This window comes from Nanorana parkeri, unplaced genomic scaffold (genome assembly GCF_000935625.1).
Source record: "Nanorana parkeri isolate BGI_ZX_2015 unplaced genomic scaffold, ASM93562v1 scaffold613, whole genome shotgun sequence".
NCBI classification, from domain to species: domain Eukaryota; kingdom Metazoa; phylum Chordata; class Amphibia; order Anura; family Dicroglossidae; genus Nanorana; species Nanorana parkeri.
This window is the reverse complement of record NW_017306881.1, coordinates 240,117-252,886: the sequence shown is the minus strand read 5'-3', so window position 1 is coordinate 252,886 and position 12,770 is coordinate 240,117. Positions and strand designations below refer to the sequence as shown.

The 12,770-nt window shown below is 38.2% G+C and overlaps 1 protein-coding gene across 3 annotated transcripts in view; it reads right to left on the bottom strand.

Moving 5' to 3' along the window:
- The window catches only part of LOC108792206 (bifunctional heparan sulfate N-deacetylase/N-sulfotransferase 4), a 278,647-nt gene that overhangs the window by 139,765 nt on the left and 126,112 nt on the right, over window positions 1–12,770 (bottom strand). For all 3 annotated transcript variants that reach the window (XR_001941547.1, XR_001941548.1, XM_018562927.1), the window contains one exon: window positions 11,242–11,370. Coding sequence is in view for 1 of the 3 variants with exons in the window: in XM_018562927.1 (XP_018418429.1) it covers window positions 11,242–11,370 (129 nt within the window). In the remaining 2 variants the exon portion in view is untranslated. The remainder of the gene's footprint in view (window positions 1–11,241; window positions 11,371–12,770) is intronic.

The window sequence follows — 12,770 nt, the reverse complement described above, 5'->3', positions numbered from 1 at the left end:
CCTCCCCCCCCCCCTCCCCAGGCCAGAAATAGAGTTCTTGGATATCAGTTGTGTTGAACTATCAACTATCTAACTCCATTCCTAAGAAGTCTGTTTACAAGCAGGACCAGGAGAAAACCTATAGGAAAACTATAGCTAGCTGGAAACCATAGCCTTTAGCTTGTAGGCTTTGATCACTGGCTTGATCGTTCACTTCCCTTTTGTCAATAAGGCATTCCATAATTTAGATGATGACATGTAATTCTTTACATCTTTCCTATTGTTTTAAACACTGTGCAGCAGTGTATTTGGATGCGTAAAATGTATTTTAAATTATGGCTACACAGAGATACTGTGTAATTTAAAATAAATGAGGCTGAACATTGCTGTATATACTTGCTTGTAGTATGTTTTACTGAAGAAATATATACTAATGCTGTGATCATATACTGAGAGAATATTAAAAAACAACATTTTATGATAAAAAATGCCCCTGCTGCTACTTGAATAAATTCAAGTAATATGAAAAAGTCTAAATGCTTGGTATTATCTTTTATGCATAAACCACTGGGATCCGATCTTTTGATGACGTGACTTTTGAGTTCAATTCCCTTATCCCCTGAGCAAATAAGTCTGAGCATGGAAAGTTAATTTTACTCTTCCCTTACACTTAACATTACTGGCAGGGCATAAAGTACCAAGAGCAACAAAGTTCTGCTGGATGAAGGAAATTCTTTCTACTTATTGTCTTATTATTATCTAAATATTTGGTGTATATTAGGGGTAAAATAATACATTGATAATATACTGTATATCCAGATATAATAAATGCAACTACTGAATACACTTTTTTAACATATGCTTACATTGATCTAGGGAATGGCCATTTTTGTGAGGATATGCCTAAAGTCATTTGAAGGCATACGATTTTTAAATAGTATACTGTAGGAATTTTTACTTTAAGCAACAAATCGAGTTTACTTGATTTGACACTCTTTGGAAAGCCAATGTTCTTTTCAAATCAAAGCCTGTTTCTAGTTTACATAACAACGTTAAATGACTTCCAAAGGTGATTACATAATCAGTATTTGTGTTATTGTCCTATTGTTAATAAATGCTAAGGCACTTCAAACCTTGCAAGGGGATTTCATTAACCCTTTCGCTGCCAAGGACGTACGTCGTACGGAGCTACAAAAGTGCTTCCAGCTGGCCAGCTCAGTACGTCGTACGGACCTGGCATTTACAGTTCTACTATAAGCTGATGGTCGCTTTAGCGACCATCAGCTTATAGTAGAACTGTTCAGCAGACTGTCCCCTTTAAATTAATAGCTGTCATCGCTGATGACCGTATTTGTTATTTATTAACTCAATACAGTTTTATCTTTTAGATATAGTCAGAAAATTTGTGAAATTTTTTGGAGGTGGGTGGGGAGGTGGGTGCATGTTAAGGCAAAATTAAAAAAAAAAGCAATACATCTCTGCAATACATATACATTCCCCGATTTTTTTTCCTTTTGATACCCTGGAAGTTCAGCAAAATACCTGTTGTTCTGCCAAATATCCACTTAGCTTCTATGTTCTGTTGTGAGTTTACTGCACACAACATCTTTGTGGACTGAGTATTGCCATCCCTGGCCACTTTTTTCTTGCCAAACTACTCTCCCTCCCACCCGTGCTCTCCCATCGCCACAACATAATGGCTAATCATTCTGCAGTCCCAAGATAAGGACTGGAAGGGCTAATTACTCCCTTTGAGATAACACATGAAGTGAGTACCTAACAAAGGGCTTCCCTAATTTTCTGACATAGCCAACAGGTTTTTGTTGCATTTATCTTGCAGGTATAACAGAATGCTTCAACTGGTACATTTAACAGACCAAAAGTGAGCAAATAAGAAAACTTAAATGTTAGGATTTACATACACTTTAAGTAAGAAAACATGGTTTTTGGATTTAGGTAACATTTGTTTAGCCTGGAGTTCTGCTTTGGAATCAGTACATTTACGGAAACTGCAAAGTTGGTAATTAGGTGATGTTACACACAACAAAGACAAAATTAGCACAACAAGGTAAAAAAGCAGATGGAGACATGGGCAGTACATGCAGCTTTTATTGGCACTCCCTGCTAACCTGCACCTGAAATAGGTGACTTGATTGGGTCAGGTGCCGGGAACTGAGATTGTATAATGGTTAAGTAGTGCCTTCTGTATAGTCTACAAAGGACATGGGCGTGAGATCAACAGTATCTTTTTATGGCAACACATGCTTTGGCGCACAGTTTCCTGGAGAAAGACAACATTAGTAAGCAGAATGGTAGTTAAGTGGATGATTCAAGTCAATGTCCAGTTCTGTGAGCCCCCTATCTCTCCACCCACCATTTCCTTCTTGAAGTCTGCGCCTATTTTAAAAAAACAACAATTAATTCATACCAGTCTGGGGAAATTGCAGGTCCTTCCTCTTCTAGCAGCATTTCATATTCCTGCACTCACTGGGGCTTAATGTAATGACAGTTCAGTATAGTAGTACTATGAGCGCAGGTCACCATCATGACAAAACACAGAGGTGTTTAAATGGCAGCTTAGGCTCACAGGAAATTGGTTAAAAGACCTTGGCCACCACTCGGATGAGGATAACCATCTATTGAAGAAACAAACATTCTGCAGGAGGCATGGCCAGACTGAAGATGAATTATGTAACAAAAGCTTTAAATTATTTTTAATACTGTTGGGCAATGATTTTTTTTAATTTAAAAATAGAATGGAATGCTACTTTAAGTATTAAGGGCTCACTTTAGGTGAGGTGCCAAGGGACAGCTTAATGGCTACGTATTTGCTAGTTTAGATTTAGCATGAATTATGATTATATTAAATAAGATAACTGACCATTTTAGTATGGTATACAGTAGTTCCCAATAACTAATAAAATTGGTACAAAAATAAAACTGTAAGAAAGTGTGATAAGTCAAAAGCTTCTTTGTTACTGTGCTTTTAACAGCTAATGACAATGTTCTGACTCTGAATGCGCATACTATATGTTAGCCTTATTATTTTGAAAAACAAAGAACATATGCAGGAATATATTCTTTGATCTACATCAAATACTTTTTTGTCTGCTTAGAACGGTAAGAGATATAAGTGAACTTAAAAAAAAACAGAGATATGCTGAAAATGCAATATAAAGAAATGAACATAGCAAGATTCCTTTTATTTGCTGTAATAGTGACTCAAATTACCTGACTATGTTTACATTTTCATATTGTATGCAAAGTGTAGATATATTAGAAACCCATACGAAGAGCACAGCTACTGTGAGATAAGAAAAGGACAAGTACTTTACAAAGCATGCAGAATTTTGCCACTGAATCTAATGTCATCAAGCAAAAGTTATTTTATTTGGTAGGAACATTCCTATGCATTGACAGAAAGTAAATGTAATAACATTCTTTTCTCCTGCGTAGGTTAAAGCAGAACCAAAGTATTTTTTTAATACCAACAATTTGAAATTGCAAGTTAAAAAGTGTGCATGAATGCATAGAAGTAAATCTGTGTTACCTTTTACATTATTCTTATGTCATATTATCTGTTCTTCAGAATTAATAGGAGTTGATAAAGGTGGTGCTACTGTCTGATGAAAGTGATGTGACAATTCCCTCACAGGAAGCTCTCTACAGGAACAATTTTTTTCCTACTCTTTGCCAGGAACTGGATGAGTAATAGGTGGCGCTATCACTCCCTAATCCTCCCCCTCATCTACACTTTTGTAGGCCATTCCGTGATGGTTTTTGAGGGAGGTGTAAGAAGTGCATGACCTCTGAGTTGTGAAGCTTGCAGACCTGAAGCAAATAGATCATAGATAGGGAAGAGCTTCAGGTTTTGGTCAAACTCAAATAACTTAGTACCCCTTAATATTCATTACGATAAATATGTCAAAAAAATAAAAAAATAAGCCCACACTGTGAAAGAGTCCTTTATTGACCAACAAATGTAAACAATGTCACAATGTAAATTTAACATCAGCCAAAGTGTGCAGCGATGCATATCCATTGTCAATCATGATGACCCGCCACATGACACTGTTTACGCACCACCTGATAATGTTTTCCTACTGCTTTGGTGAACTGCTGCCCAGTGATGTTGACCTTATGCACTACTGCTAAGTGACAGGATCCCCAGCGCTGCTGAAATGTAAACACAGCCCTGAAGTTCTAAGATAATGTCCTTGACCAAACATGGTCATGACCATATGTGGTCAAGACCATTGCACAGTAGTGTGGTGGGACAACATGACTGGGTGGTGGGGAAACTTTTTTGCTTACGGGACCATACACACCACATCCAGATTACCTCCAGACCAGACTGTTTCCGGACACAAAATGCATTCCAATGTATCCCTATGCTATTTCTATCCTCTGTATCCACCAGCGCAGTCCATTCCAGACCAGACCAGAGAAATACTGCTTGTCCTATTTTGGCTGGACTGGAACACATCAAAAATGCATGGAACGCACTGGAACGCACCTATAAGACCATTTTAAGCTGTAAAAAAAATTCCAATCACGGTAAAATCGCTGTAAAAATGTTGCAATAATACAATGCACTATGTTCCACATCTGGTCCGGAAAATGGTGTGAACCCAGCCTTAATATCACTTTTAAAAGGGCTATATTGTACTGTTCTGTAACTTCACATACAGCCTTGAGGCATCTTCCAAGCATGTTACATAGTTACATAGTATTTGAGGTTGAATAAAGACACAGGTCCATCAAGTCCAACCTATTGCATGTATGCATGTGCTTCTACATGTGTATGAGTCCAAACGTTTTTTGAACAATTCCACACTCCCCGATGAAATCACTGCATGCGGCAGCGAGTTCCAGACCCTGACCGCTCTAACTGAGAAGAACCCCCTACGCCCCTTGTGCTGAAATATTTTATCCACCAATTTGTGTACTTTCAATGTTTCTACTTAGGCCACATGAAATGACTGGTTCCAGGCTAAACAGTATCTTTTTGCATTGTTACATGCCCCCCATAGCAGTGCCCAGTTACCCATGCCCCTTTTTGCAAATTGCCGTAGCTGTGAGCCTGCCTGTCATGCAGTGTGTGGAGCTCCTCACAGTAAGTTCTCCCCCTGCTCTTAGAGGACGATCATTTTTTAATACTTGCTCCTGGTCCCAGGTGGAGATGCAGGGCATGTAAATACATAGTCTGTGAACTGTCAGAGCACTTCTCCTGGAGTTCTGAGGTGTAGGGGGGGGAGAGTGTGATCCTGGGTGCAATGCCATGAATTAAAGATCATCAGCGCCACAGCGCCAATTACAGGCACTGAGACATATCCCGATCTCTGCAGCTGCGGACTGGGATAATGTCTCAGTACCTGTGATTGGCGCTGCGGCGCTGTCAGCTTCCTGGCGAGCTCGGCACGTGGAGCTGCGAACACGCCCGAGCCCATCACTAGTCCTCACATCACCCGACCATTCACAATAGTGTTACATGGATGCCAAAAGTGGCAGCCAGGGGTGGGGGGAAGGTGGGAGAAGAGGCAGAGCTGGAGGGTGGGTTAAGTTGCTGCACCATGGGCCTCTGGGTTGTACTTGCCCCCTGGGCTAAAAGTTGCCGGTCAGCCCATGCTGTATTCCACAACTGCCGGGTGCCGAGAGCTGATTAAATTGCGGATGGCATTGGCGCCTGGCCGTTGCGGTATGGAGGATTGTGGAAGGGCGTTGGACTACATGTCACAACCGCGGGGTGCCAATGCCATCCGCAATTAAATCAGCTCATCGGTGCCCCGCCGTTGCAACATGCAATGAAAATTATTAGTGCCCCCCCCCCAGATTTGACTGTTGTATCTTATGTGCCCCCCCTACATATTGTTCCTAGAGTCGCCACTGGCTATAACAGTAATACATTCTCTAGTATGTAGTTAAACTGCACAATAATAGCACTCTTATTCTATCTATGTCCCTTCCAGAACATAGAAAATAAAGTTAAACACCTGCCTTGTTCAAGTTTTTGAAAGTGAAAGATCTGAATAATAGCAGACAGCACATAATGCCGGCTTTTAAAGGAGACCTAAAGTCACAGCATACACTTTTATAAAATCAACATTGGAAAAGCTATACAAAATATAGTTATTTTTAACAATCCAATATAAGCTTACTTTAAACATTTGCTTTCTTACTGTGAGCTCTGCTTATGTTGGCCATCTCTTTCAACAACTTCTTGGATTGCCTGCAATTTCTTAGGACTACCTTTCCCATGGCACCTTGCTGCCTGCAAGCAGTGATGATGTAACTGTGCCTCCTGAATCTCCTCCTCATTAGCACCTCTGTAGTTTAGACAGCAGGGTCTGTGAAATGGGTGACACTGTAGTGCATATTCATAAGGCATTGTGAATGTATGTCATTGCACTAAAGGTAGTAAATCCTGTGGAATTTTTTACAAAGTATGTTTACAAACTTCAAGATTGCTTTGATTAATAGAAGTAGGCTAGAACTAATGGAAAACAATGTGGAAATGACTTTATGATTTTGCGTTTTGATCATAGATACAGTATAAGTCTCTTTAAATTAGCCCTTCTCTGATTTAGCTTCACAGCTAAAGAGCTGGCTACCAAGGTCTATCTCTCCCTGACTCCAAGGCTAAGCTCCACTAGTTGCCATTTCCCTGTCATTTTTTTCAATGACAGTTACTCATTTGACAAATAGATGTCAGTTGTCAGGATTTAGCCATTAAATCAGGGAAAGTTTGGCCCAAGAAACAAACTTAAAAACAAAAACAAAGTAAATCATAGAGGTTCACAGAATAAACATGAAGGATTGTATGGTGTCTGCTTTAAAGGAGAACTATGGGGTTACGTCTTTTCCCCATAGTTCTCCTTAGGGTAACGGGAGGACACAAACTAGTATCCTCCCGTCACCCTAGGCTCAGTATACCGTGAGCTGTAGCTTGCGGTATACTGAGACGCCGCAGTATACCGCGAGCAGCTGCTTGCGATATACTGAGACGCCGCAGCTGAAACGGATCCCCGACAATTGTGCCGGTATCTGCCCACCTGCGTGACTGACAGCTGGCTCTGCCTATGTAAAAGGCAGAGCCAGCTGTACCCGCCCACTCCCCCGTCCGTTCCTCCTCCGTCCGTTCCACCAGTCAGCGCACGGCAGAGAGCCGTGACAGGATCGAGAGGTGAACGAACGCCGGTATGTGTTCGCTCACCTCCCAATCTACTGAGCCGACCTGTGACAGTCTCATTGTCACAGGTCGGCTAGAACATCACTCACCTCATAGTTCTCCTTTAAGGCACACTTTAAAAAAAAAAGATTGTATCATGGTTTTGCATTATTTTCTTTATTGTTGTGTTTAGGTTAAAAGTTTCAATATATATATATTATTATTTTTTTTAGGTAAAAGTGAAATATTACATGTGAATATTTTGTATTTTAATTTCTATTCAGCAGATCTAGGTCCCTTTACTCCTTTTTCATACTATCTTTAGCTGTTTTGCTAGAGATAGCTCCTTGTTTACAGAGCTCAGTAGCTCAAGCTGAAATGCATAAACACTGTTTTAGTAAAGGAGCAGGTGATTACTACTTTGCCAAGTAATTATTCCATTAGCTTAAAGTCAATTTAAAGGCAAAACTAGTTTTCTATAGATCAAGAAAGGGTTAAAACCCACACAGGTAATTGTTTTGCTTCATGTGTCCCACTGTGGAGATTTACTTTCACTTCCTGTCCTGGATATACAACATGAAGATAACCTTTTTTTTCTCCAAAGTTAAAAGGAATTCCCATTTTAGATAGTTGTTATAAAAACTGGTGTCCCCGCTGGAGGATACACCCTCACCTGCATTTGATAAGGCAAAGTGAAGAGCCAAACATTTTCTTTTACTTTTGGATGTAGTGGAGACAAGTAAAACCCCTATTAGGCTCCATCCACATAGGAGCGTTGTCCACGTGTATTGGTATGGACGGAACACAAACAAAAGAAACAATGCATTTTAATGTTAGTGGTTCAGACTATTGCGGGGACCGCACTTCAAGCAAAATAGTTCAAGCGCGATTTCAGGGGCAGATTCTACTTGTTTGTTCCTGTAGTAATAGCCACAAACTAGCGGAATCCATGCAGATGTAAAGATTTTAGCATGTTCGTGCCTTGCGGTATTCCGCTTATTCGCTTTGATAGGTGAACATTCTCTACTCTTTTCTTAAATGAACCCTAATATATTTCCTGTAGGCCAGGCATTTTGACCATGCACATCTAGAGTGAACCATTTCAAATGCATTTACAATATACTGCTTTTATTTTACAATGGAATGATAACCACGCATGTTTAATAGTAAATGCTTAGTAGATGCACAATTGTAAAAATCTTCATTAGTGTTTTCTTTTCTACAGTTGTATTGTGTTTAGTTCAGTGTATTTTTTTTATTTGCGTTACCTATTGAACAAAACATGATGCTGCAACTATACCGTAGTAAATTATCCAGGAGGGAATATAAATGTGACACTTATTTGTAATGAATCAGTTTTCTCTTGTCTCGCTGCTTGAGATTGTGAGTCCAGGCACATTTCACCAGACACTGCTCCAGCTGAATGATGGTAGGCGATACAGAATGCTATTTCATCTCATGCATGATTGAAATTATATTTCTTGCTCTTTGGAATTACACTAAAAACACACAAAGATCCAGGGCCACAGTGGGGTATTAAAAGGTATGTTAAAATATGACCAGCAGCCTTGGCACATGAAAAAGGTGATTTAATTTCCAAAAATAACTAGTGATCTTTTTAAAAAAAAGTTACCCTGATAATTATACTAGATGTTTAACTAAACAATTTTCCATGAAGAAGAACAAAAGTGAAATAATTTTTAATGTAAGCATCTCAGATCAATATGGATTAAACTGACCTGAATTTCTTAATTTACACTTTATTATGTTTCATTGCTAGGGCTGCTATAACTCTTTTATTGGAAGTTAAAGCTGAACTCAAGCCAGTTATAAAGTATTCAAATGAATGCAGCTTTATACTCACTAATACATAATGAAATGTATTATTTATTAAATGCAAGCTGTGTAAGTAACTGCATTTGACTTGGTATCAGCCACTTGCAATTCCTTGTACAGCAAAGCTCAAACTGGGAGAGGAAAAGGCAACACAAGGAGCCAAAAAAGTGGTGCTGCAGTGCAATGAGCACGTCTTCTGCATCTCTTTACACTGTCCGGTCACAGTTAATGGAAGAGACAAGATATGTAACTGTTACTTAACTGCAAAAATGTAAGATTTAACTCCTGAGTTTAGTGTCACTTTAAATCTCCTCAGGTCCAATAGATTTCTTTTTTAGCCTAAATACTTGTTGCATCTAAGTAATCCTGTTCTTATCACAAGCAGGACAGAGCAAACGGGTTGTTTAAAGAGAACCTGATACAAGTTCACCTATTACAACAAAAATCATTCCTTAGATTATATCTGCATTTACTGTATTTTATACAAGTTATTTCCACATAAAAGCCTCCATTGTATTGACATCCAAAAGACCTTAGACTTCTGCTGGGCACTGCCATTTTGGACGTGATGTCAGCTGCTTTAGCACAGCAGACTCAGAGCTGTCACTCAAGTGACACTAGAAAGTATTCCCCTTTGCTTCTTCCCCAGGAGCTACATAAAAGGTTATGTAGGGAGGTGAGGGGATTGTTGGAGGAACAGTTCCAATATGGACAGTAATCAGACACTCCCAGAAAAGGAGAGGGCTATGACATGCAAGGAGGGAGAGAGCTGGCTGTGGAGGTGACTTTTCTTTTACCTGCATTTTTTTTAAATTGAAAATATGTTTTTTATGTTCCCTCTGCCCCCGTAGCATATGCTTTTCTTTTCTTTGCTCTCCTGCTGCTCTGTTTGGTTAATAGGAGCAAGGAAAAAAGCCCTGTGTAAGCTTCAAGCTGACATGCCAGAGCTTCCACTGGGCTGAGGAATCTTTCCCCACCCCGATGTATTAGCTCTAGGCCAATCATCATTAGCGGATGAATGTAGCAAAGTGGGAATGAAGAAAAGTATGTGATCCTATTCCTTTGCCCTGCACGGGCAAAGGCAGAGCTACTTTAGGAATTATTGTTAAAAAGTATTTAAAAAGTATTAAAAGTATTAAAGAGTATTTAAAAATATTTAGAGTATTTAAATACTGCTTTAGAGTATTTAAAAATATTACAAACTAAACACATATACATGCATTTTTACACTAATTTACCAAGTTTTTACTTAAAAAGCCTGTATAACCAACTATTTCACACCTAGAACAGAACAAAGTTGCCAAGAAAGCCAATAAGGAAAAATATCTGAAAATTGCTTAATTATGTTTAACTTTACCCAAAACATTGCTTTGTTTAGGATAGAGAGGTTAACAAAACTAGCAAAATATGAATTGCATGCTGTGTACAATTATCAGTAACTCTGAGAAATAATGATGCCCCCTAGGTTATATTGATCAATGTATTTATTGTGGCTAATTTATCTTCCCAGACATTAAGCTTAACTGACTTAATTATATGTGCATGTAACAAAGTATGAGTGAAATTGAGAGTTGTCCCAGAAATTTCAGCATTAATCCAGAAATTTTCGTGAAATGTCACCATTTTGGTAAAATGCATTTAAATCAGTGAGGAAGGAGAAATTAAGGATGTCTACAATAGACTTTAAATGGGTCCCGAGGCTTACAGATGCTTTTTTCAACTAGCCTTCAACTATTTTTGTACCCAACAATTGGCCCTCATTAACCCCATTAGTTTGATTTTTTTTCCACAGAAAGAAAAAAAAAATGCAGTGAAAATAAAACATTTAAAACGTCAAGCACCCGCAATAACAGAAAAATGCTAAGGGAAAAATACTAGAAAATACAAAAAGATTAAACTACTTTTATTACACCCAAAGGAACCCCACATACTCTAAATAAAGCATTTTCTTTATTTAGAGTATGTGGGGTTACTTCGGGTGTATCAAGGAGTTTCTGCTTTAGAGAAATTTTGTGGCATAACTTCTAATTTAGCAGCAAAATCAGCTTTGTCAATCATTACGGTCCTCCCTATTATGAACATAAAGACAACTTTTTTGTGAAGTCAATTAATCATCATGGTCAAAAAAGAAATGAAGCTGTATATATCACAGGTGACACTCAGAATTGGATGTCGCTGTAGTTTTTAATTTTCAAACACGTGGAACGACACTATATTAAAGAATACATACAGCAAGCTACTGATATTCAATCACTTACAGGATTCAGCAGCACTGTCATAAAGAGCTCTCCTCCTCGAATACTTTTGTCCAATTCAGTGGGTCCACCAGGATACTCTTTATAGAAGATGGTGTGTGTAAATAAGCCACAGGTTTGTCGAGGCAAGACCTGAGTATAAAGTTAGATATTAGTCACACAAAACACAGACACCTGAGCTAGTCATACTAGGCTATATTTTTAATCGTGTGCATGACATACACTTTACTTCTTCCACAGGAGGGCATTTGTTATTTAGAACCTTGCTGGATAAAAGGACTTCAGGCTGTTGGGAATGGAAAGAAACATTGCTACATGGAGATAGCACCTGTCAGTGAGGCACACTTTATGCTGAAATGAATGCCAGGGTGACGGGGGTATCACACCTTTTAGAGTCAATGCATTCACTAAAAGGTGCTTCACAAAATGGTTGATAGAGATAGTGGAAGGTGGATGGGATGCAGAACATTAACATTTTATCGTGGGGTCTGTTTAGTTGAAGCTACTTCCTGTTATTCAATTTAAAGAAAATGTTTTTCTTTTTTTCATCATAGATATAATAGGAAAAGTGTGCTTGGTAATGAAAACAGAAACAAGCGGGTATACAATGTTTAGTTTCCATGGTAATGCAATGAACAAATCAAGTATTTAATATCCATGTACATATAACATTATTTTACTGCTTACAACTAACAACTATCTAATTTTATTTTTTCACATAATGTCTATAGACTGTATTTTGCATATACTAACATTTTGGGAATATTTGTGTTCTAAAGTAGATGGCAAATGTAATTTAATTGATTCTCCAGATCTAAGATTCAATGAGGATCTGTCCAATTTGGCCAAGGAGGAATTCCCTATATTTTAGTTATTTCCTTGTGAGAATGAGTACAGTGATACAATCTGGAAGGTTTCCTCCTATTTCCTTGCAACCTTCTCTAAGTCCTTTTGGAATGCCATCAGGTTAAACAGGAAGTTTCATCAGACACAAAATATATAGCTAGGAAATATACTTATGGTTGCCCTCTGTGATTTAAAAAAAAAACCTGAGTTAAGAAGATCCCATTTGTTCAGAAACAAATGGGTTGATTTACTAAAGGCAAATAGGCTAATCATTTTGCAATAGGATTTGCACTTTGCAGGGGAAGTTTCCCTTTAGCTTGGTGAATGTAGTGAAATTTCACTTTGCAAAGAATATCCAATCATGTGCAAGGAAAATACGAAAAACAGTATTTTTGCTTGATGTGCTTTGATCGGACAATGTAAGTCAGCAGAACTTCACCTTATTCGTTAAACTAAGGACAAACATCCCTTGCAAAGTGCACATTCACTTGAAAAGCGAACAACCTATTTGTCTTTAGTAAATCAACCCCAAATTATCTGACCTTTTTTTTTTTAATTATTCGATTTTATTAATATTTTATACAGAACAATATAACTAAGGTTGACATATTACATTATATCTTTACATAAAAAATAACTTATAATAAAATAAAGAAGGAAAAGAAAAAAGAAAGAAAAAGAAAAGG